Source organism: Saimiri boliviensis, chromosome 8 (genome assembly GCF_048565385.1).
Source record: "Saimiri boliviensis isolate mSaiBol1 chromosome 8, mSaiBol1.pri, whole genome shotgun sequence".
NCBI classification, from domain to species: domain Eukaryota; kingdom Metazoa; phylum Chordata; class Mammalia; order Primates; family Cebidae; genus Saimiri; species Saimiri boliviensis.
Window position 1 is genome coordinate 41,660,049 of NC_133456.1, and position 20,899 is coordinate 41,680,947.

At 36.7% G+C, this 20,899-nt stretch overlaps 1 protein-coding gene across 1 annotated transcript in view; it reads left to right on the forward strand.

Annotated features, from left to right (window-relative positions):
• MORC1 (MORC family CW-type zinc finger 1) overlaps positions 1-20,899 on the forward strand; it is a 168,890-nt gene that overhangs the window by 60,323 nt on the left and 87,668 nt on the right. Inside the window, 5 exon segments of the mRNA XM_074405314.1 lie at positions 7,283-7,362; positions 8,194-8,264; positions 10,365-10,429; positions 13,107-13,250; positions 15,405-15,559. Of these exon segments, the coding sequence (XP_074261415.1) occupies positions 7,283-7,362; positions 8,194-8,264; positions 10,365-10,429; positions 13,107-13,250; positions 15,405-15,559 (515 nt within the window).

Genomic DNA, 20,899 nt, shown 5'->3' on the forward strand with positions numbered 1-20,899 from the left:
TTAGTAGAGATGAGGTTTCACCATGTTGGCCAGGCTGGTCTCGAACTCCTGACTTCAAGTGATCCACTGCCTTGGCCTCCCAAAGTGTTGGAATTGCAGGTGTGAGCCATTGCGCCTGGCCAGCTACCAGGCCTGGCCTTTAAGTTTATATTTATATATTATAAAGTCCATTTTATCCAATCATGCATGCCATCAGAATGGTCATTTTCTTGGTGTGGTTTCTGGGTAGTCATTCATTTACACACCAAACATTTATTAGATTTTTCTGTGAGTCTGAGATTAGAGGAAAAGAAGTTATTAAAAAAGATACTTGCACATGCATGTTTATAGCAACACAATTCACAATTGCAAAATTAGGGAACGAACCCAAATGCCCATCAATCAACAAATGAATAAGGAAACTATGGGGTGGGGGGTGTGTGTGTGTGTGTGTGTGTGTGTGTGTGTGTGTGTATGATGGAATACTACTTAATAATAAAAAGGAGTGAATTAACAGCACTTGCAGTGTTAATTCATTGACCTGGATGAGACTGGAGACTGTTATTCCAAGTGAAATAACTCAGGAATGGAAAACCAAACATTGTATGTTCTCACTGATATTTGGGAGCTAAGCTATGAGGACACAAAGGCATAAGAATGATACAATGGACTTTGGAGACTTGTGGGGAAGAGTGAGGGGGAGCAAGGGATAAAAGACAATGTGTGTGGTGCAGTGTATACTGCTTAAGTGATGGGTGCACCAGGATCTCACGAATCACCACTGAAGAACTTACTAATGTAACCAAACACCACCTGTACCCTAATTACTTATGGACAAATAAAAAAAATTAATTCTTGTTTTGAGGACATTGATATCTGTTGGGAGAAACATTTAATTTGTGTACATTGCCTATGTATACACCTTTTTGCCTGAATGATTTCATTTGATTTCTGCAGTAACACTGTGGGTTAGGTTATCATCACTGTTTTAGGGATAAGGAAATGTCAAAACTAGAAAAGAGCTCAGATCTTCTGGCTCTAAATTCTTTATCAAGCCAAATTCACTGCTTCCTCTCCCATACCACATTAACTCTTTATGTCTGCATTTGTTGTCTTGTCTTACTTTCATGAAAATTCAGTTGCTGTCTTGAGAGGGACCTTGCAATCACTCATATAGACATTAATACTAAAAAATATAGATCTCTGCATCAGACTCCCTGACCACACACTGATGGATTTCGCAAAACTTTACTTTTGATTTCTAATTATGCTGCCCATCATCTTTTGAAAATAAAATATACCAATCCTGAGACTTTCTATATAAATCAGTCCATTCATTTCCTAATAAATATCAAAGCACTGTTTCCTTTTCATCAGCCTTATTCTTCTGGGAAGTACCAAGCGTCTCCTGGATCAATCAATATAGCCAATCTTTTCAAATTAAATTTCTCTTAGTGAGTTTGGGTAAAAAATGGTTCAAGCCCATGGAAAATGTGGATTTGTCTCTATTTTCTGAGGGAATTTTAGCAATTGAGTGTAATCTACCTAAATTACTTATATTAAGTGATGGCTGCTTCCCATTCGAGTCTATTGTTTATTTACTTTTGAAAGTGATATTCTTAGATATATATTAGTAGGAAGTAGTACGTGTAGAGTGAGTTTGAGTGTGTGTGTGTGTGTATTTCCTGAAGAGAAACTTAGGGAGGCTTGAACCTTTGCCAGGTTTCATTTGGAACTCTAATTGGTATCCACTGTATAGAAGGATTTATTCCTTTATGGTGTTATACCTTAGGGCTTTGCCATACTTACTTACATATAATTTCTCTCACAGGTTCTCTGGTGGCAAAAGTCCTTCATAAAAAATATGTGGAGTTTCCTCCATGTTATCCTACCCTAATAGAATAACTCCTACTTTTTTTTTTTTTCTTTCATGAAAGGCAATGTAGCTCTAATGGCTGTATTAGAGCAGATTAAGAACTAGAATTGTGACCAAAGTACAGGCCTTAATACCCTTTTTAAAGGTTATTCAAAATGATTAGATACTCTGTGTACTTGGCCACCTGGCTACTGTAGACTGGAAATGAAGGTGCCTCACCAGTACCTTTGCCTCAGGTTTTCATGACTGTGATGTTCTGGAGGACGGAAGAATAGCCCAGTGTTGCTCAGGATACACCTAGTTTCTACTAAGCTGTACATCCTCACTGGGTGTGCCTGCCATCTGCGCCTCTAAGACTGGGTTTTTAAAGCTACTCTATTGGACAGACTTGTGGCACAAGCCACTTCAGAGGGGTTTGCCCTCTCACATATCTTCCTGTGGCACAGCACCAGTCCCTGGTCCAGTTAGTGGATTTGACATCCAGAGTACTAAATCTACAGGGTTTACAACAGGAAGTTTACTTTTTCTAGACAGACATTAGCAAGAATTATAGCAACGCAGTGAGGGCCATGAGTGTGGCATGTGATTAATGGAGTTGTTCATGCTCTCCAGCAACGGAAGGGACTCCACCCAAGATGAGTACAAATTTGTCTCTGGAGGAGTCTCGATTATAGGAAATTATTACTTTGGAAAAGATTGCAAGGTGATTTCTTAGTTCTCTTTCAACTTAAACATTGTGTAAGTCTATAATTCTTAGAATCTTAAATATTGTTTTTATAATAAAGACAAGTTATTATATGGCTGTGTTACTTGATCTTAGGCAACAAACATTCTTCATTAAATTGCTTAACTATAGACCCATAATGCTGAAAGGAGCCTAAATGAGTTGGGATTGTTGTTACCCTGCATTCATGGGAACCACATGGTCCTTTTAAAATTATTCAGGGATTTCATTTTTAAGGGATACTTTCCATACCCTAACACCCCACCCACCCATCAGACTAGTAATTTTTGAACGGTGATTCTTTTGCATACCATGCATGTTATGTGTCCATTTTTGAATTTTTGCAATGCTGAATTATTTAATCTTTCGTTATAGTTTGATAATTGGAAGTACAATTTGGATTAACCAAACCTGGATTTGAGTTTCGGTTTTATCAGTTACTAGTTGTGGACCTTTGGCTGTTATTTGAGTCTTACTCATCTCCAGTGTGAATTGGGAATTCCTCTGCCACTGAGTTTATTATGAGGACTAAACTAAAACAGTGCTTTATCTTAAGCATAAAAACAGTCAGGTTTCTGAAATGTTTGTAAACCAATAGTAGTTGTTATTATTCAAATGAGTAAGAGCAAGTGGATGGAATGACCACTATGTGCAAGGCTGTCTTGTAGGCATTGGGCATAAACAAAAAGAAAAAATTCCTGCCCTCATGGAGCTTCCATTCTAGTAAGGGGCATGGAAGACAACATATAAATTAAAATGGATGATAAAATATCAGGTAATTATTTTTTTGTTGTTGTTTCAATTTTCTCATAGAAACAGGAGGTACATGTGCAGGTTTATTACATGGGTATATTGCGTGATGCTGAGGTTTGGGGTATGGATCCTGTCACCCAGCTAGTAAGCATAGTACCCAATAGGGAAGATTTTTTTTTTTAATTGCATTTTAGGTTTTGGGGTACATGTGAAGGACATGCAAGATTGTTGCATAGGTACACACATGGCAGTGTGGTTTGCTGCCTTGCTTCCCCTCACCTGTATCTGTCATTTCTCCCCATGCTATCTCTTCCCACCTCCCCACCCCCCCGTCCCTCCCTCATTTCCCCCCAACGGACCCCAGTGTGTAGTGCTCCCCTCCCTGTGTCCATGTGTTCTCATTGTTCAACCCCCGCCTGTGAGTGAGAACATGTGGTGTTTGATTTTCTGCTCTTGTGTCAGTTTGCTTAGAATGATGGTTTCCAGGTTCATCCATGTCCCTACAAAGGACACGAACTCATCATTTTTGATGGCTGCATAATATTCCATGGTGTATATGTACCACATTTTCCCTATCCAGTCTATCACTGATGGACATTTGGATTGGTTCCAGGTCTTTGCTATTGTAAACAGTGCTGCAATGAACATTCGTGTGCATGTGTCCTTATAGTAGAATGATTTATAATCCTTTGGATGTATACCCAGTAATGGGATTGCTGGGTCAAATGGGATTTCTATTTTTAGGTCATTGAGGAATCACCACACTGTCTTCCACAATGATCGAACTAATTTACACTCCCACCAACAGTGTAAAAGTGTTCCTATTTCTCCACATCCTGTCCAGCATCTGTTGTCTGCAGATTTTTTAATGATCGCCATTCTAACTGGTGTGAGATGGTATCTCAATAATGTGGTTTTGATTTGCATTTCTCTGATGACCAGTGATGATGAGCATTTTTTCATATGTTTGTTGGCCTCCTGTATGTCTTCTTTTGTAAAGTGTCTGTTCATATCCTTCGCCCATTTTTGAATGGGCTTGTTTGTTTTTTTCTTGTAGATCTGTTTTAGTTCTTTGTAAATTCTGGATATCAGCGCCCAATAGAGATGATTTCTACCAATGCCGCAATCCCGGCCTCCCTCCTCCCCCATCTTGTATTCCTCAGTGTCTGTTGTTCCCATGTTTATGTCCATGTGTGCTCAGTGTTTAGCTCCTACTTACACATGAGAATATGAGATACTTGTTTTTCTGTTCCTGTGTGAATTCAGTTAAGATTATGATCTCCACTGTATCTATGTCACTGCAAAGGACATGATTTTATTATTTTTTATGGCTGTGTAGTATTCTATAGTGTATATGCACAACATTTAAAAAAATCCAGTCCACCATTGATGGACACCTAGATTGATTACATGTCTTTGTGATTGTGAATAATGTGACAATATACAATAAACGTGGCAACTTTGGGGCAAGTCGGTTTCTCTTTACAAAGGCTGCTGCAAAGGTCCACCTGAGTACTTTCATGACATAATGGCTGGCTTCTATCAGAGTGAGCAATTCAAGAGAGCAAAGTAGAACTTGCAGCCTTTTAGAACCCATCTTCAAAAGTGACAGACCATCACTTTTGCCATGCCATAGGCCAGCCTAGATTTAATGTGGGAGGACACCACACATAGGCATTAATACCAGGAGAAAATAAAAACCACTAGGAGACATCTTGGATGGTGGGTAGCACAGTGAGTTATGCAATAATTTTGTGAGAAGATGGTTCCAGAAGGAGGGGACAGTGCGAAGACAGGAATCAAAGGCTAGTCTAGCTAGAACACAGAAAACAGATCAAGGTAGATAGGGTAGACCAGGTAGGGCCTGAAACAACAAGACAGGAAGAGGTGACTATATTGAGAATGGAATGACTTGAGCAGAGGAGTGGACTTGGCCTATGTTTTTAAAAGATTATTCTAGCTGTTGAGTAGATAATTGATTTCATGAGACAAGAAGAAAGGAGGGAAGTTGTGGTAGGATAGATAGCATTACTTTATTCTAGGGGAGAAATGAGCTTGAGCTCAGGTGGTAATGGTGGAAGGGATGAAAAGTGTCTGTATTACAGATGTGTTGTGAAGATAGAGCCAGTAAGACTGCCAATGGATTGGCTATGGCGTGGAGACAAAACGAGGTGTCTGGAAGGCTTTCTAAGTTTTTATCCTGAACAAAATCTTGGGAGTGATAGGTGAGGTGCAAGTGGCGAGGTTAGGAGGAATGGTGGGTGGAGTTCTCGTCATAGCACAGTGGACATACTAAGTTTGGGAGGTCTACTTGACATCCTCATCTCTACCTATCAATATCATACTAACCAGAAAATTCTCAGTCCTGCCTAATTACATGTTGTAAAGAATAATTAAGGATTAGAATTATTTTATAATATCAGTAAACCAGGTAAACTCTCATAACTTTAAAGAAATAATTATGATCGAGTACCACAATATAGTTATGTCTTAACAACTGTGGGCCAATTTTTCTGTGTTAATAAAAGCTCAGAACTGTAGTTTTCTTTACTTATAGTCTGTTTTTTCAAACTTAAACTTTAGAATACTATATTTGATATTGGCCAAAGTATTTTGAACAAATGTTTTCAGTGTGAAAATTAAAGTCAATAAAAGTTTAAATTTCTGCCAGTTGTTCTGATCAAACCATTGACCTAAAATGCTGTATTAATTTATGTTCTATACTTCTGCAGCACAAAGCCTTGAAAGGTTCTGAGTATTTCTTCTATTTCTCTTGATAGAGAAGCATTCCATTTTCCTCATAAAAATTGTAAAATTAACAAAAATTTATACAATGCAGAATTAGATATGGGGGAAAAGTCAAATAACTAAAAGTCCCTTTTACCATTTGTCATTCATTCTGTGCAATCTGTAATATTCCCCAACGGAGAACCTCTGTTAGAAGTTTAATAAATATCTTTCCAGATTGTTGTTTTCTACACAGCTTTACATATATATATATATATATATATATATATATATATATACACACACACACACACACACACACACACGTATACACACATAGCTTTTTTTAAACATAATATTATGTACAACTTATTTTCACTTACAGTTGTATCTTGGAGACTTTCATCAGTGTTAAATATATTGCATAGCACTATGATTTATTTTAACTATTTTCTTATTGATGTACATTTAGAGTTTATAGAGCTTTGAGCATTCTCAAACCAAATATTATTCTAGCATTTTTCTCTCTATGATTATTTAAACCAATGTTTAAAAGCCCAGTTCCAAGAATTTTCTGCAACAGATGCACATAGTTTCAACCGTATTCGGAGAACCTGAGGTTCTGTAGGGCTTTTCTTACCTATGCGTTGTTCTCTTTGAGTTTATGGATATATACATGCATAAATTTTTCTTTTATGTTCTAGGGCATCTTTGCCATTACTAAAACAATGGACCTTGAAAACAGGTTTCTTAATCAATAAAGTAGAAAATGTGCTTTTGCAATTTAAAATGATACATGAATATGTGTTTCTGAGCATTGCAGTTAGAGATAATTGTTTTGGGACTAGGAGAAGTAGTTTCTCCAGTGTCAATGATAATCTGAGTAAGAGGGCTATGCATATTAACCAGAAACTTTGATAAGAGAACAATTTCATAATTTTTTTTAAAGAAAATTATCCTAGTTTATATGTCTAAGTGAACATTTGTGTGGGCAGATTTTCCTATTGCTCTCATGAAGTTTCTTTACAAAAGCAACATTTCTAAGTAGTAAAAGGCAAGAAATTTTTCTTAGGTATAAAGTTTGCTAATGTACCAGCTGGATGTTCTCGATGAATCTTTCTTAATAATTATGTATCTCTGGAGCATACAGTCTTGCTAAAGAATATTGTCTTATGTACTTTAAAATGATAATCTGACTTGATTATGTTCTTCTTTCTTTTCAGAAAGTATCTTTATGTCACATCTTCTTTCAAAGGAGCATTTAAAAATGAAGTTCAAAAGGCAGAAGAAGCAGTAAAGATTGGTATGCAATTACCTGCAGCCTGCATCATTGTTGTTCAGTCATTCAGCAAATGTTAATTGTACACTTATTCTGAGACATACATGGCTCTAGGCATTGTAGGAGCTACTACAATTAATTAAATGTCGTTTCTGTCTCTATGGAACTTCATAACACATTCTTTCCATCTCTGAGTTTGTTTACTCATGTTATTATTTATGATTTTAAATATGATCCTGAACACACTTCAAACTAGATTGCTATTTGTTAGAAACCTTGTTTGTCTGTCTGGGCATAGTGGCTCACACCTGTAATTCCAGTACTTTGGAAGGCTGAGGTGGGAGAATCACTTGAGGCCAGGAGTTCAAGATTAGACTGGGCAACATAGTGAGTCCATGTCTGTATTTAAAAATAAAATAAAGTAGGAAATGCTGCATGTCATAACATTGTGTTAGGTCATTTTAGATCCCTGCACTTCATTTGCTTTAAGAAGGATGTTCTACATATTCACTCCTCCTACTGCAGGAACAAAGCTACTCTTACCCAGTTATCTGGGGGTGAGCAGTAGCTCTACATCCATATTTTGTGGATTTTAAAACATTTCCTGTCAGCTAAAAATTCACTTATGACTTTTGAATTTATGTATGTATATTTGTGTCCTATATATTGTCATGCCTAAGTGAAAGTCCAGTAGAAAAAAGATTTAAAATTTGTAAAAGTTGTAAGAGCAATGTAGAATTTTCTGAGATCATGGTCTGTATGCCATTTTCACTGGTCATGCTATATGCATGGAAAATACTTAGAATTGCTTGAAATAATTTTGCTGTATTATAACTATCTGGCTTCCACTTCCAGCTGAATTTGTATTGAAAGAAGCACAAATGAAAGTAAACCAGTGTGACAGAACCTCTTTGTCTTCTGCCAAGGTGCGACATGTAAAGAGAGTAGTCTTATTAAAAGGCAGATCGTGTCATTTGCTTTTTCCTCTGTATGGTTGTCTCTTACCATCCACTTCCTAAACTTTTAAGCACAGATAAGCTCAGAAGATTAAGTTGATTTTAACTCAGGTAAACAGAATAGATGAATGGAGAGAGAGGAGAGGAAACTCAGCAAGTGGAGGTGAGGCTGAGGTGGGGAGAAAAGACGAACAGAACATGGGGTGAATTTGAAACAGTGGGGAAGAGCATCACAACCGATTTCTTTAAAATGGAAAGTAATAGGAGAAAGGGAAAAAAATAATGAAAAGCCAGCAGAAAAAAGAAATAGCCTATCAAATCTCCTTGAAAATATCTATTCAAATGATAGCTCCCTGTGGACCCAAATAAATGGGGAAAGCAAGGAAATGTCTAATAACCAATCCTTCTTTTTAATGCTTGGAATTATATGCTGTAATTATGAATATTAATAACAAAGCTTCCAGCCTACAAAGCTCTTTTATTATGAGTTGCTCCACACAGTTCATAAACATTCCTTGTAATCCTTACAATATGCCCAAGAGTAAGATAAGTTATGAAGAACTATTATTAATTATAATGCATTGCAACTGAGAGAAAAAATATTGCTTAAGACATGTATTGTAAGTTTGCTAACTTTTACCAAAAATATGCTATGAAGCTTTAAACAATGGTGAATCATTAAGCAACATATTTATTTGCTTACATACAAAGGGATAAGTAGGAATATGTAGGCAAATGCTCTTCTTCGCCTTCTCTTCATCCTCTTCTACAGACTGAAAATATTAGTCCTTTCAGTGATTTGCCATTTAACTTTCCAGGACCAAGGCGGTGTCTGATAAAGACCTTTCCTAGCGAAGGTCCTGAGTAAGGGATGACATCAAAGAGTAGCCCGTGGTAATGCCCCAAAGCGAATTCTGTCCATGGCCTATCCCAAATTCTCCTAGTTTTTTCTTTTCAGTTTTTTAAGTTAAAGGTAAATCTATCTTATTTTGATTGATTATTAATTTTATAATAGTTTAAGCTTTTTAAAATTTTGTTTCTGAGAAATCGTTTTCCTTTGCTTTATGTGTCTGAGAGTCAAGAGAAAGACTCATGGGTCAGGTCCTTCTTCCTTTTTTGCCTTCTGCTGTTTCTTCTCCCTGCCTCTGCTGTGCTCTGAGGGCACTGCCAGGAAGGGTGGGGAAGTCTTTGACCAATTCTCTTTCTTCCTCTGAGGCTCTCTGGTTTAAGGCAGAGAAGACAGCAAAGCAGAATGACCTAAACTTTTAACCTCTTAAATTCTTCAGGGCAGATGAATTTTAAGTGGAATACTTGCCAACCATTTCCATTTTCTTTTACTTGAAAGGCAGTAAAAATAGTGTTCTGTCAGTGTTATACTGTACCTCAAAACAGATGCCCACCTTTTACCTCAAGTGGATGAAGCATGTTAAGAGGCTATTCTTGTGCCTAAGAACAATAATGAATTCTTCTTCTGCTTGATTAGAGGGAGCATACTAGATTTAGAGTAGTGAATGAGTTGATACATCAAATTAAAAGAGTTAATAAGAAAGACAACTGGGCATGGGGTGTCTTATAAAGGGAAAGTTTGAGAAATATTAGAGGTATCCAGAATTCAATATGAAGGAGATATTTTCTGTTGGCTGCTAACAAAATTTCTCAATTATTGTTATTTTTTCTTTCCTGCAAGAACATTCAGTGGTCACATAATTGAGCATTTATTGTTCTCACAGACGAAAGTCAGAGCTGGGTATGCTAAATAACTCACCCAAGTTTTTTTGTAGTTTTTGTCAAAGTCTTTGTGCCATTAGAGAGAATAAAGTTTCTTTCTCTAAAAGGAAGAGAGGTTATCTGAATATGTACAAAAGAGAATAGTGGGCTAGGATTTGGATTATCTTTTAAGGTATTGGAACTGAATGATTTATCAAGTATTGAGAATCTACTATGGTAGAATTGCATTAGGTAATATGAGCTATCATTACCCTTGAAACATTTGAATAACAGGATAGTATCAACTTGCTTTTGGTTAATTCAGTGGCATTATGTTCTCTCCCAACCAATGTACTTCTCCAGGATGTGTTACAGAGAGCTTTGGAAGATGCAAAAGCAAAACAAAAGAATCTTAAAGAGAAGCAAAGGTAAGACATAAGGTTTTCTGTTTGCAGGGATCCTCTGTACTATGTTAAAACAAATTCTAGTTTCTAAGTAGATAGATTTAGTGTTTACCGTGACAATTTTTTTTCCAGTTTGTGACGTCTTACAATTTAAAACCTAATACAGTCAAGGTCCCCCAACCAAGATAAGCAATATAAAACATTGATAAAATATATATTTGCATGTATGCATATGTGTCTACATAATAAAAATTCTGAAAAAAAAAAAAAGAAAAATTAGTTCAGCATTTAATTATTTGGGCTAGATGAAGATGTCTGCATGAGGAAGTGACCAGCTGATAACTCACTTTCCCTCTGTGTCGTTTGCCGTTTAAATTCTAGAGAGTTGGTTCCAGTTTCTTCCCTTTGTCTAGTACCTTAAAAATTTAAGATAGGAAATAATGTTTCATGTGAATGTATTGCTTATATATCGTTAAAATTAAAAAAGCAAGGCTATGTTAACAAAAATGAAATATTTACATTTGTAAGATTAACTTGCTCTCCAACTCAAATGCTAACCAAGTTAAACTGAAAATAATCACTGCTGCCCACATAAGATCAGACTTTAAAAGTCATTATATCTTTGTGAAACTATTCTTAAGGGAAGTATGATTTGTTTTTAACATTATTTTTGGTGAACCATGCACTGACATTCAACCATAACTTTCCTCGAAACTTAAATTTTAAATGTCAATTTTGCATTTATCAAAATAAATAAATTTGAAATGTTACTTCTACATTTACCAGAAAAAATTTAAATAAATGTCATAGAAATTTTAATTGAAAAATGAAGCTCTCTCTAAGGTCTTTAGAAATAAAAACCTTGTTGAAACAAGTTCACTGTGTGAGATAGCTCATACAGTGAAATGTATAAAAAGTGACCAGTCAACATTTTATTAATAATAATGCCAGTTGCCATGAACTTGTTTTAATAGCAAATGTTGTTGTTTTTTTTTTTTCTTTAAATTCCATAATAGCTGGGCGAGGTGGCTCATGCCTGTAATCCCAGCACTTTGGGTGGCCGAGGTGGGCAGATCATGAGGTTAGGAGATTGAGACCATCCTGGCCAACATGGTGAAACCGCATCTCTACTAAAATACAAAAAACATTTAGCCAGGCATGGTGGTACACACCTGTAGTCCTAGCTACTCAGGAGCCTGAGTCAGGGGAATCGCTTGAACCTGGGTGGTGGAGGCTGCAGTGAGCTGAGATTGCGCCATTGTACTCCAGCCTGGTGACAGAGCAAGATTCTGTCTCAAAAAAAAAAAAAACACCGAAGAATATCAATATATTATTTAATATTATAGAGTGATTATGTCATATCATATCCTGTAATACCTTATTTACATATCCCTTATACTCTTTTTGTTGAAGGGTTGGGATCTCATTACTGAGTAGTGATTTTTGAGAAAAAGTTTGATTTATGTATGTTTAACCTTAGATATACGTGCATTTAATAAATATATAATATATTAACTCATGTCTTAGGTTCTCTATATATCATATCTGTATGGAAGGCCTGATAGAACTTTATCATTATTCTTTAATGATAGATGCATTTAATTAGTTACTAGTAAGTATATTGTGTCAATTGTGATAGCACATGGTCATGAGCTTGAAAACAAAAGGCCAAGTTTATGGAGGGAGGGGAGCTACAGGGTGAGTGCAGGAGAATTATATTTGGTGTCATTCTTGGTTGGGTAAAGAAAATAACAATTGTGATATACCTAACCTGTTTCAGGCTTATATTTAACTTTTTTTTTTAGTTCTTATGACATCACAAGTGGCTAGGTAGGTATTACTCCCATTTTTCAAATGAGATAGAAAGTTTAAGAGGCACATCCATGGTCACATGGTTATTACAAAGACAGGCTTGTATTTGAAAACAGGTCTGCCTGTCATATTCAGGCATTTTCGTAGCTCCCAGCAGCCTCTGATACCATAGATGTTTATATCACAACTCCTTACCATAGCTGTTTTTATCACATTTTGGTATTTCTCAATTTCTGTTTTATACTTTTATTAGAAAACTCACACAAAATATAGAAGGTCAGTGAGAAAAATAGGAGCTCATATCTGTTGCCCTTGTAAACTTGCTTTATTATAATAACTATTATTTACCTTGTATTGTATTTTGGAAAAGGTTAGAGAGAAAGCCAGGGACTATCTTTTGGCACATTCCAATCTATGTGGGATATCTGGAGACTTGAGAACATGCTGAAATTTAGGAATCACAACTGATGTTAGAAATACCTAAATTTAAAATAACCAAGTCATCATTTTTTTAAAAAAAATGCTGCAATGTACCTATAACACCAGTTAATATTTCAGAACACTTTTGCCATTTTCTAGTTCTTGTAAATTTAAATGTGCAGACTTGTTTTTGAAACAATAAATGCCTTTGTTTGACTGACATAGTTACTGGCATCATGTTTATGCAGAATACTTGGCTATGCCGAGATAACTGAGTGTGCCCACTAGATTTGGCAAAGTATCTGGATATATGCCTTTGACGTTAACCTTTTAGTTTAATTATTAGCAGTTTGCCACCAGGTTTGGCAAAGTATCTGGATATGCCTTTTAGATTAATGATTAGCCATTTCATAAACTATATATGTTTATTTAATAAAAAACTTTTTAAACTTTCTAAATATAACTCTAGAGAATTAAAGAAAGCAAGAACACTCTCCCTGTTCTATGGAGTGAACATAGAAAACCGAAGCCAAGCTGGAATGTTCATTTACAGCAATAACCGTTTGATCAAAATGCACGAAAAAGTGGGCCCACAGTTGAAACTGAAGTCCTTGTAAGTATGTTTTTTGCCTTCACAGATATAAGCAGAGAAAGGGAAGTTGCAGTAAGATTCTGTCTGTGAAGTGAGATGAGTGACTAATCACAATGGGAGCAAGTGTCACAGTCTCTGTTCACCCTTCCTGTCGATGTGCAGGCATTTATGTGCCTCATTTATAACATCAGTGAGTCTGCATGCATGCTCTATGGAAAAATCACAGTGAGAAATTTTTTTCAATGCATTTATTGAACAACTTGGTGTGGGGCCATTCCTTGTGCTGCCTCTTTGGGTTAAATTTTTGATGCTTTACCAATTTAAAAATAATACAAGCATATTAAATAAATTTTAGAAGAGAAAGAAAAGAAAAATCCATAGTCTTGTAAAGCAACCCTATTAACATTTTGTGAAGCCCCCACATGCATGAGTTCTTGCCAGCTTCCTGCAAGGTCATGTTATCAAAACTCTGTAGCCTATTTGGATTTTAGAGTAATACATTTTCATGCTTTCCCAATGGTCTGAAATTTCTCAAGCTGCTTTCATCAATGATGTAGAGTCCTACAGAGACACACAGAAAAGGCCAGGGTCAGACAAGGTAATCAAGACCAGTATAATGGGTCAGGGGAGCACTTACTATCTTGCTCCCGCACTCTCAGGGAATTGGTCCTTCATTCATTGTTTATTTAACAAGCACCTATAGTGCAGCAGCGTATGCACTGTACTAAGCTCTGCCCATAAGGTAGTCCAGACCTACTACCTTTTGCTAAGGAATGTATTATACAGTGAATGCGACAAGCATATAAATGCATTTTTTAAAATATTGTTTGAAAATAACAAGAATGGTCTTTTAAAATCTAGATTAGTTGGCTTAAATCCCAGTGCACTTAGAGTGGAACTGTTTGCCATGGTCTTCCAGTGATCTGATCTCTGATTGGCTGTGGGATCTCACCCCCTACTTATACCCTACCCTCTCTGCATTGCCTGCTTCTCACACCTCCTAAGCTAATTCCTGTATTAAGACCTTGAGACATGCTATTTCCTCAGCCTTGAACCTTCTGTCCTCAGATATTCTTATTGCTGGCCTTAACATGCCATTCAGCCGTGAGCCTGAAGTAATCTCCACAGGAACGTCTTCCTTGACTGTCTAATTAAAACTGGCCCCTTCCGTTATCCCCTCCACCTATCACTCTTCACTTATCACAGCACCTGCATTATGTTCCTCATACCACTAATCACCATCTGAAATGATCTTGTATATTTTTACTATGTAGAAGAGAAACTTCAAAGCCAGGGGAAACCTGTACTTCTGGTTCTCACTATATTCCTAGCTCTTGGAACAGGGCCAGGTGCTGAGCTTGAATGAATGAATGAATGAATGAATATTACGTTAGAGGTGAGCATCAGTGCAAAAAGAACATTTATGAGGGGCAGTAAAGCAAACTGGGGAAGTCAATTCAGGCCTCCTAGAAGAATGATGCCCAAATTTAGACTTATGGAATGAATAGTGAAAGGAAAGCAGGGTGGAAGAGGGAAGTGGTAACAAAACATAAGCTGGGACCTCAAAGTGTGAGGCTTGACATGTGTGTCATGCAGAGGGTGGTGGGGAGCCCTAAAGGCTTAGACAATTGTATGCTCTTTCTGAAAGCAGGTTATGTCACCAAGCAGATTTATAGTGAAATACTCATTGCCCTCTGGGATAAGCCCACTCTGTGTTTCCTTAGTAGAATTCACAGAGCACCCCACAGACCTCTGCAATGAGGAGGAGAAATCCAATCTGATAGATAAAATGCAGACAAGGAAAATGGTTCTCTGGCCACTGTCATTTAGAAGATTATGCTAGTTTATTGCAGTAAGGCACCATGGTTTTTAATGTCAAAAGGACTTGCCTTCCCACCCACCCTCACACTCCATGTAAGGTGATAGGTTTGTAAAAAGTCATATTAACTCAGTAACATTGTGCTAGAGTAATTTTTTATTATGGGACTAAATACACTGGGATCACCACAGATTTACGATAACATAATTAGATAAATTGTTAAATTGTAAAACATGGTCCGGACCAATGGAATGAAGTTACTTTTGAAAAAAAAAGTTTTCAAATGACCAGAATATATTTGATTTGTTTTTCTTTAGCCAGAATTACAAAATGTAAATATGCATATATTTTCTCAGACTTGGTGCAGGCGTGGTTGGAATTGTTAATATACCCTTGGAGATCATGGAACCATCCCACAATAAACAGGAATTTCTCAATGTCCGAGAGTATAATCATCTATTAAAAGTCATGGGACAGTACGTGGTCCAGTACTGTAAGGACACTGGCATCAGTAAGTATTCAATCAATAGTCATAGTAGAAGATACTTAAAGAGGGATTAATTTTTGTGATTTCTTTAAGCTGATATGACTACCTGAATTCAAATTACCAACAACTGAAAGCTCTGAAAGAGAGTTCCTACTTTAAAACATAAGAGGAGTGAGAAGGGAGCCCATTTCAGAATCTTTCCCAGACTATCATGTGAAAAACAAAGCAGCAGATTAGAAATTGCAAGGGGAGGGCAATCAGCAGAGTGAAGTAGCAGACCGTGGGGGAAGGAAGCAGAAGATTATTGCTCCAAACAGACTGGGAAACCCTGCTCTGGGCACTGGGACTTCACTGTGTTGAGAGCACAGAGTCCCACGCAGACCTTAGTAGCTCTTATAACATTGTTATGTCATACCATGGAGTAAAAACTACTGATCCTGGATAATTGTAGATATGTTAAACTTTGTTTTGTATAATTAAAAATTATTGTGTATGTTAATTCCAGAAAGATGTCAATTAAAAATGTCTAAAATAGCTGTGTCTGGAAACTTAAAAAGATAAACTTCAGTTATCTGGAAAATGTGATTCATTTAGATCACCTTACTCCCCAGAGACACCTGAACAATGAGAGGGTGTGTTGAGCATTAATTAAACTTCTTTTTGTTTTTCAACTTATATTTTAGAATCAAGGTGTACATGTGCAAGATTGTTACAGAGGTATATTGTGTGATGCTGAGGTTTGGATATGACCAAACTCGTCACCCTGGCATTGAGCATAGTATCTAATAGGTCGTTTTTCAGCCCTTGTCTCCCTTCCTCTCCCTTTTTGTATTCTTCAGTGTCTGTTGTTCCCATCTTTATGTCCATGTTTACCCAATGTTTAGCTCCCGCTATAAGTGAGAACATGTGGTATTTGTTTTTTTTTTTTTTTCCTGCATTAGTTCACTTAGGATAATGGCCTTTAGCTGCATCCATGTTGCTGCAAAGGACACAATTCCATTCTTTTTTATGGCTGTGTTGTAGTATTCCATGGTATATTTGTGCCACATTTTTTTTTTTAAATCCAATCTGCTGTTGATGGGCATCTGTGTTGATTCCATGTCTTTGCTATAGGAAATAACACTCCAGTGAACATACATGTGGGTGCATGTGTCATTTTGGCAGAACAACTGATTTTCCTTATTTTCTTTTTAGTATATACCCAGTAATAGGATTGCTGGATTGAATGGTGGTTGAAATCTCAGTTTTTAAAGAAATCTCCAAACTGCTTTCCATAGTGGCTAGATGAATTTACATTCCCACTAACAGTGTGTTAAGTGTCCCTTTCTCTCCACAGCCTGGCCAACATCTGCTTTTTAAAAAGTTTTTAACAAAACTATTCTGATTGGTATAAGACAGTATCTCATTGTGGTTTTGATTTGCATTTCTCTGGTGAGTTGTGATGTGGAACTTTTTTTCATGTTTCTTGGCCACAAGTATATCTTCTTCTGAGAAGTATCTGTTCGTGTCCTTTGCTCACTTTTTACTGGGGTTGTTTTTTGCTTGTTGATTTCTTTTAAGTTCCTATGTCAGAGGCATAGTTTGTGAATATTTTCACCTATTATAATTGATTGTCTGTAAATAAACTTTTTCAGTTATGCAGACATAGAGCTCCATTTATGTCAAGAAATAGAATATCATGTATTCAGTGATTTGGATGAAGTATGTATAATTCAGGCACATTATATGTCTCTACCCTTGAGACAACTTAAAATCTTCACTTGAAGTTGTAATTTTAAAATATTTTCTTTTCATTTGTATCCATCCTGCTGTACCTAAAACTTTCACACCAGCAAAACAGGGAAAAGTGTAGGAACTCAGCAGGAAATTATGAAAGAGGGAACGAAGTGAAGGGGACAGATTTCCTGCCAAAGCTGGGTTTTCATGTTATGGTCTAAAACATACCCAGAGTGTGTTCTGTGCACCAGTATTATCAGCATCACCTGGAACTTGTCAAGATGTTTCACAGGTGGTAGTGTGTTCTTCCATTGGGAGGCTGATTTTCTCTCTTTTAATGATATTAGCAGTTACTGATCAATGCTCAGATTCCTTAGAAGTTCAAAAAATTATATTTTCTTCATCAGCTCTAATACTTCTGTAAGAAAAAACTGTCTTTCATTGATTACTTGGTTACTCATGTGGGTGTTTTTACTGTTTAACAGAAGCAATTGAACTCCATATTGCTAAAAAAAAATGCCTTGCATAAAAGCTTGATGTGAAAAGAATGAGACAATTAAAAGATTAAAATGTGATATAGACATTTTGCCTAATTGATTTACGTGACATAAATATATACTCTATTTAAAATCATTACTTCGTGTCAGCTCCCAGCAAATAAAAAGATGGTTCAGGAGTTCATCAAATTGACTGTTGGAAAAAAAAGACACATTCTTAGATTTGATTCATTTACGTTGTTTTCAGCTGGGAATTGAAATTATTACCATTGACAGCACTTATGCTTCCTTTTCTTTCTGACTGTACCTGCATTCTCATGATAATGACATTTTTTACATCTACAATGAAGTTTTTTGCTAAAATATCTCAGAGGATCTCACCCATATTGCAAATAAAATACTAAAAAGACTAGAACTCTTGTTCTTTCCAGAATTTAATAAAATTTGATTCTTATAGTTTGATTTTTCCCTGCCATACCTAACGGAAGACTTCAAAACTCTCCTGATCAGTCTGCTTAAAAGAATAAGTTATATTTAATGACTCGGAATTTAAAACTGCAATCAGAAATCTAATATACAACATGAGGACTGTAAGTAATACAATTGTACTGTGTATGGGAGTTTACAGTTTGGTAAACAGTTCATTTCCCTGTAATAAAGCACCTCACAATACATCTTTGAAGTAACATGCTGAGATTCATCTTTTTAAAGTGTACATGTAAACTCTGCATTATGGCTTTAAACACAATGGTAAGGAATGTCTTTGAAAATCTTGTTTTAAACACTTGCTTATGAAGTTCAGAGTTTGCTAAATGGTTCACTTCACGATAAGAAAGCAACTCACAATACATCTTTGAAGTAAAAAACAAAAGTACTGTATATGGGACTTATACTAAATGAGTAGGTTTTAGCTGCTTTTGTCACAAAAACAAGTAAAATGTGTAACTTTGTGAGCTAGATATATTAATTTGTTTCACTGTAGTAACCCTTTTACTATCTGTATGTATCCTTTAACACATGTTGAGGCCGGGCACGGTGGCTCATGCCTGTAATCCCAGCACTTTGGGAGGCTGAGGTCAGGAGTTCAAGACCAGCCTGATCAATGTGGTGAAACCCCATCACTACTAAAATTAGCTGGGCCTAGTGGTAGGCGTCTGTAGTCCCAGCTACTCAGGAAGCTGAGGTAGGAGAATCACTTGAATCTGGGAGGCGGAGGCTGCAGTAGCCTAGATAGCGCCATTGCACTCCAGCCTGGGCAACAGAGCGAGACTCCGTCTCAAAAACAACGACAACAAAAACCCCCAAAAAACCCCACACACCTCTTGTATATTTTAAATATACACAATAAAGTTTATTTTAAAATATTCCTGTAATCCATGAAAAATAAAATAATGTAGTCAGAATTAAGCATGCATTGTACTAATAAAAACCAAAGTGACTCTTTAGGCTTTTAGGAACATTAGGTTAGTCAGTAGGCTTTATGTATATCTGAGTAAGGAGCATTCTGGTAGAAAGGTAGTCTAACCCAGGTATGGAGGAGACATATAGAGCTGAATAGGCTATTGCCCATGATGACACAGAATTCCTTAGGAATATGCTTTAGATTTGATTTTTATGTCTAGTTTTGATTTCCACATTTTAGAGGGAAACTGGAATGTAGCCAAAGGAGAGCAATGACAATGACTAAATAAAAATATAACCTAAAAAAAGAAGGTCAAAGTTATTTCTTCCTGAAGAAAGAAACCAGAAGAAACATAACTATCCCCAGTGTTATTTTTGAAGATCTGCCATAATGAAAATAAACTAATGAGGCCTCTAGGCTTCTCCCTACTCTAGTCTTCATGCACAGAATGATGTGGTTTCCAGCTGGGAGCCAAAATGCCCGAGGGCATCTCAGTATACCAGGGAGTCCACGAATTCCTAAGTCTACCAGTAATTGTCTAAGGGGGCGTTATGCCTCATACATCTATATGCTAGAGATTTTCAAATGTATATAGATGTAGTTGTGGGTAGTAAAATATAAAATTACTCAAGGTGTTATTAAATTCATGATTTATTTTTTGTCATGTATTTTCTTAGGTTGGGGGTGGTGGTTCTAAAAGTTTCTTGCAGCATAAGGAGGTCCTCACACTTAAGAAGGTGGGTGACCAGTGATAGGGAACTAGAGAAAGTGATGCTACATGGGCCAAGTGAAATGAGGAAGTTGACATTTGGAGTGAATTGGACCAGCTGCAGGCTACTGGAGTTTTGCAGTGGAGCGTCCTGTGCTTAGAGTAGAGTGGAGAAGTGAAAACGTTCTGATAGCAGCTGCCACGTAACTTTCGACACTGACTGGACTCATAACATGAGACTAGCACAACCGCACGCCACCATACCCAGGGGCCAAGAGAAAAGGAAGGACTGTAGCATCTTCACTACCACTGAATATATCTTGCCTTGCTTTTTTTTCAATTCAAGTAGACCACCTTGGGAAGTGACAAACAGGGATAGCAAATAGGCCTCAATTATATTGGGGCTCACTTGCACCACACACTAAGTCATCATGGCAATTCTTCCTGATAAGCAGTTGGCCTCTTTCTTCTCAAGAGTGTACCAGGCGTCATTACCAACTGATTGGCATTGACATTATCAACTGAAACGAGTTTGCCATCCCAAATCCAGAGCTTTCATTAAGAACAAAGATGATTAAGCAATCACACCCTAGATCAGATGAGGAGGGGCCTGATGCCTGGCTGTTACATTAGCTTTAAATGAGAGGGGTAATGACAAAAAGGACTGTATTCAACAGAGGAGGAAGAGTGATTTAACAGTCCCCTGAGAAAAGGTATCAAATTTCTTTCTCAGGAGTTCTTTAGAATATGATTATATAATCTTCTGTTTAGATGCAGAACCACCTGGAGGTAGGGAACTGATTTAACATTCTCCAGGTATACCATTTTTCTGGTGCTTTGAGTTTATAAATTGTTTCAGGCCTCCTTATTTTGATGGAGACTATCAAAGCTTTGCTGTAGTAGTTTGCTATTGAATTTGAGGCATCTTTCCTGGGCTAATTGATTCCCTGGATTCCATTGTACATTCTATGAACAGATACGAAACTGACACCTAAGAGGATGTTGCATTTCTCTCTCTCTCTTTTTTTTTTTTTTGATAG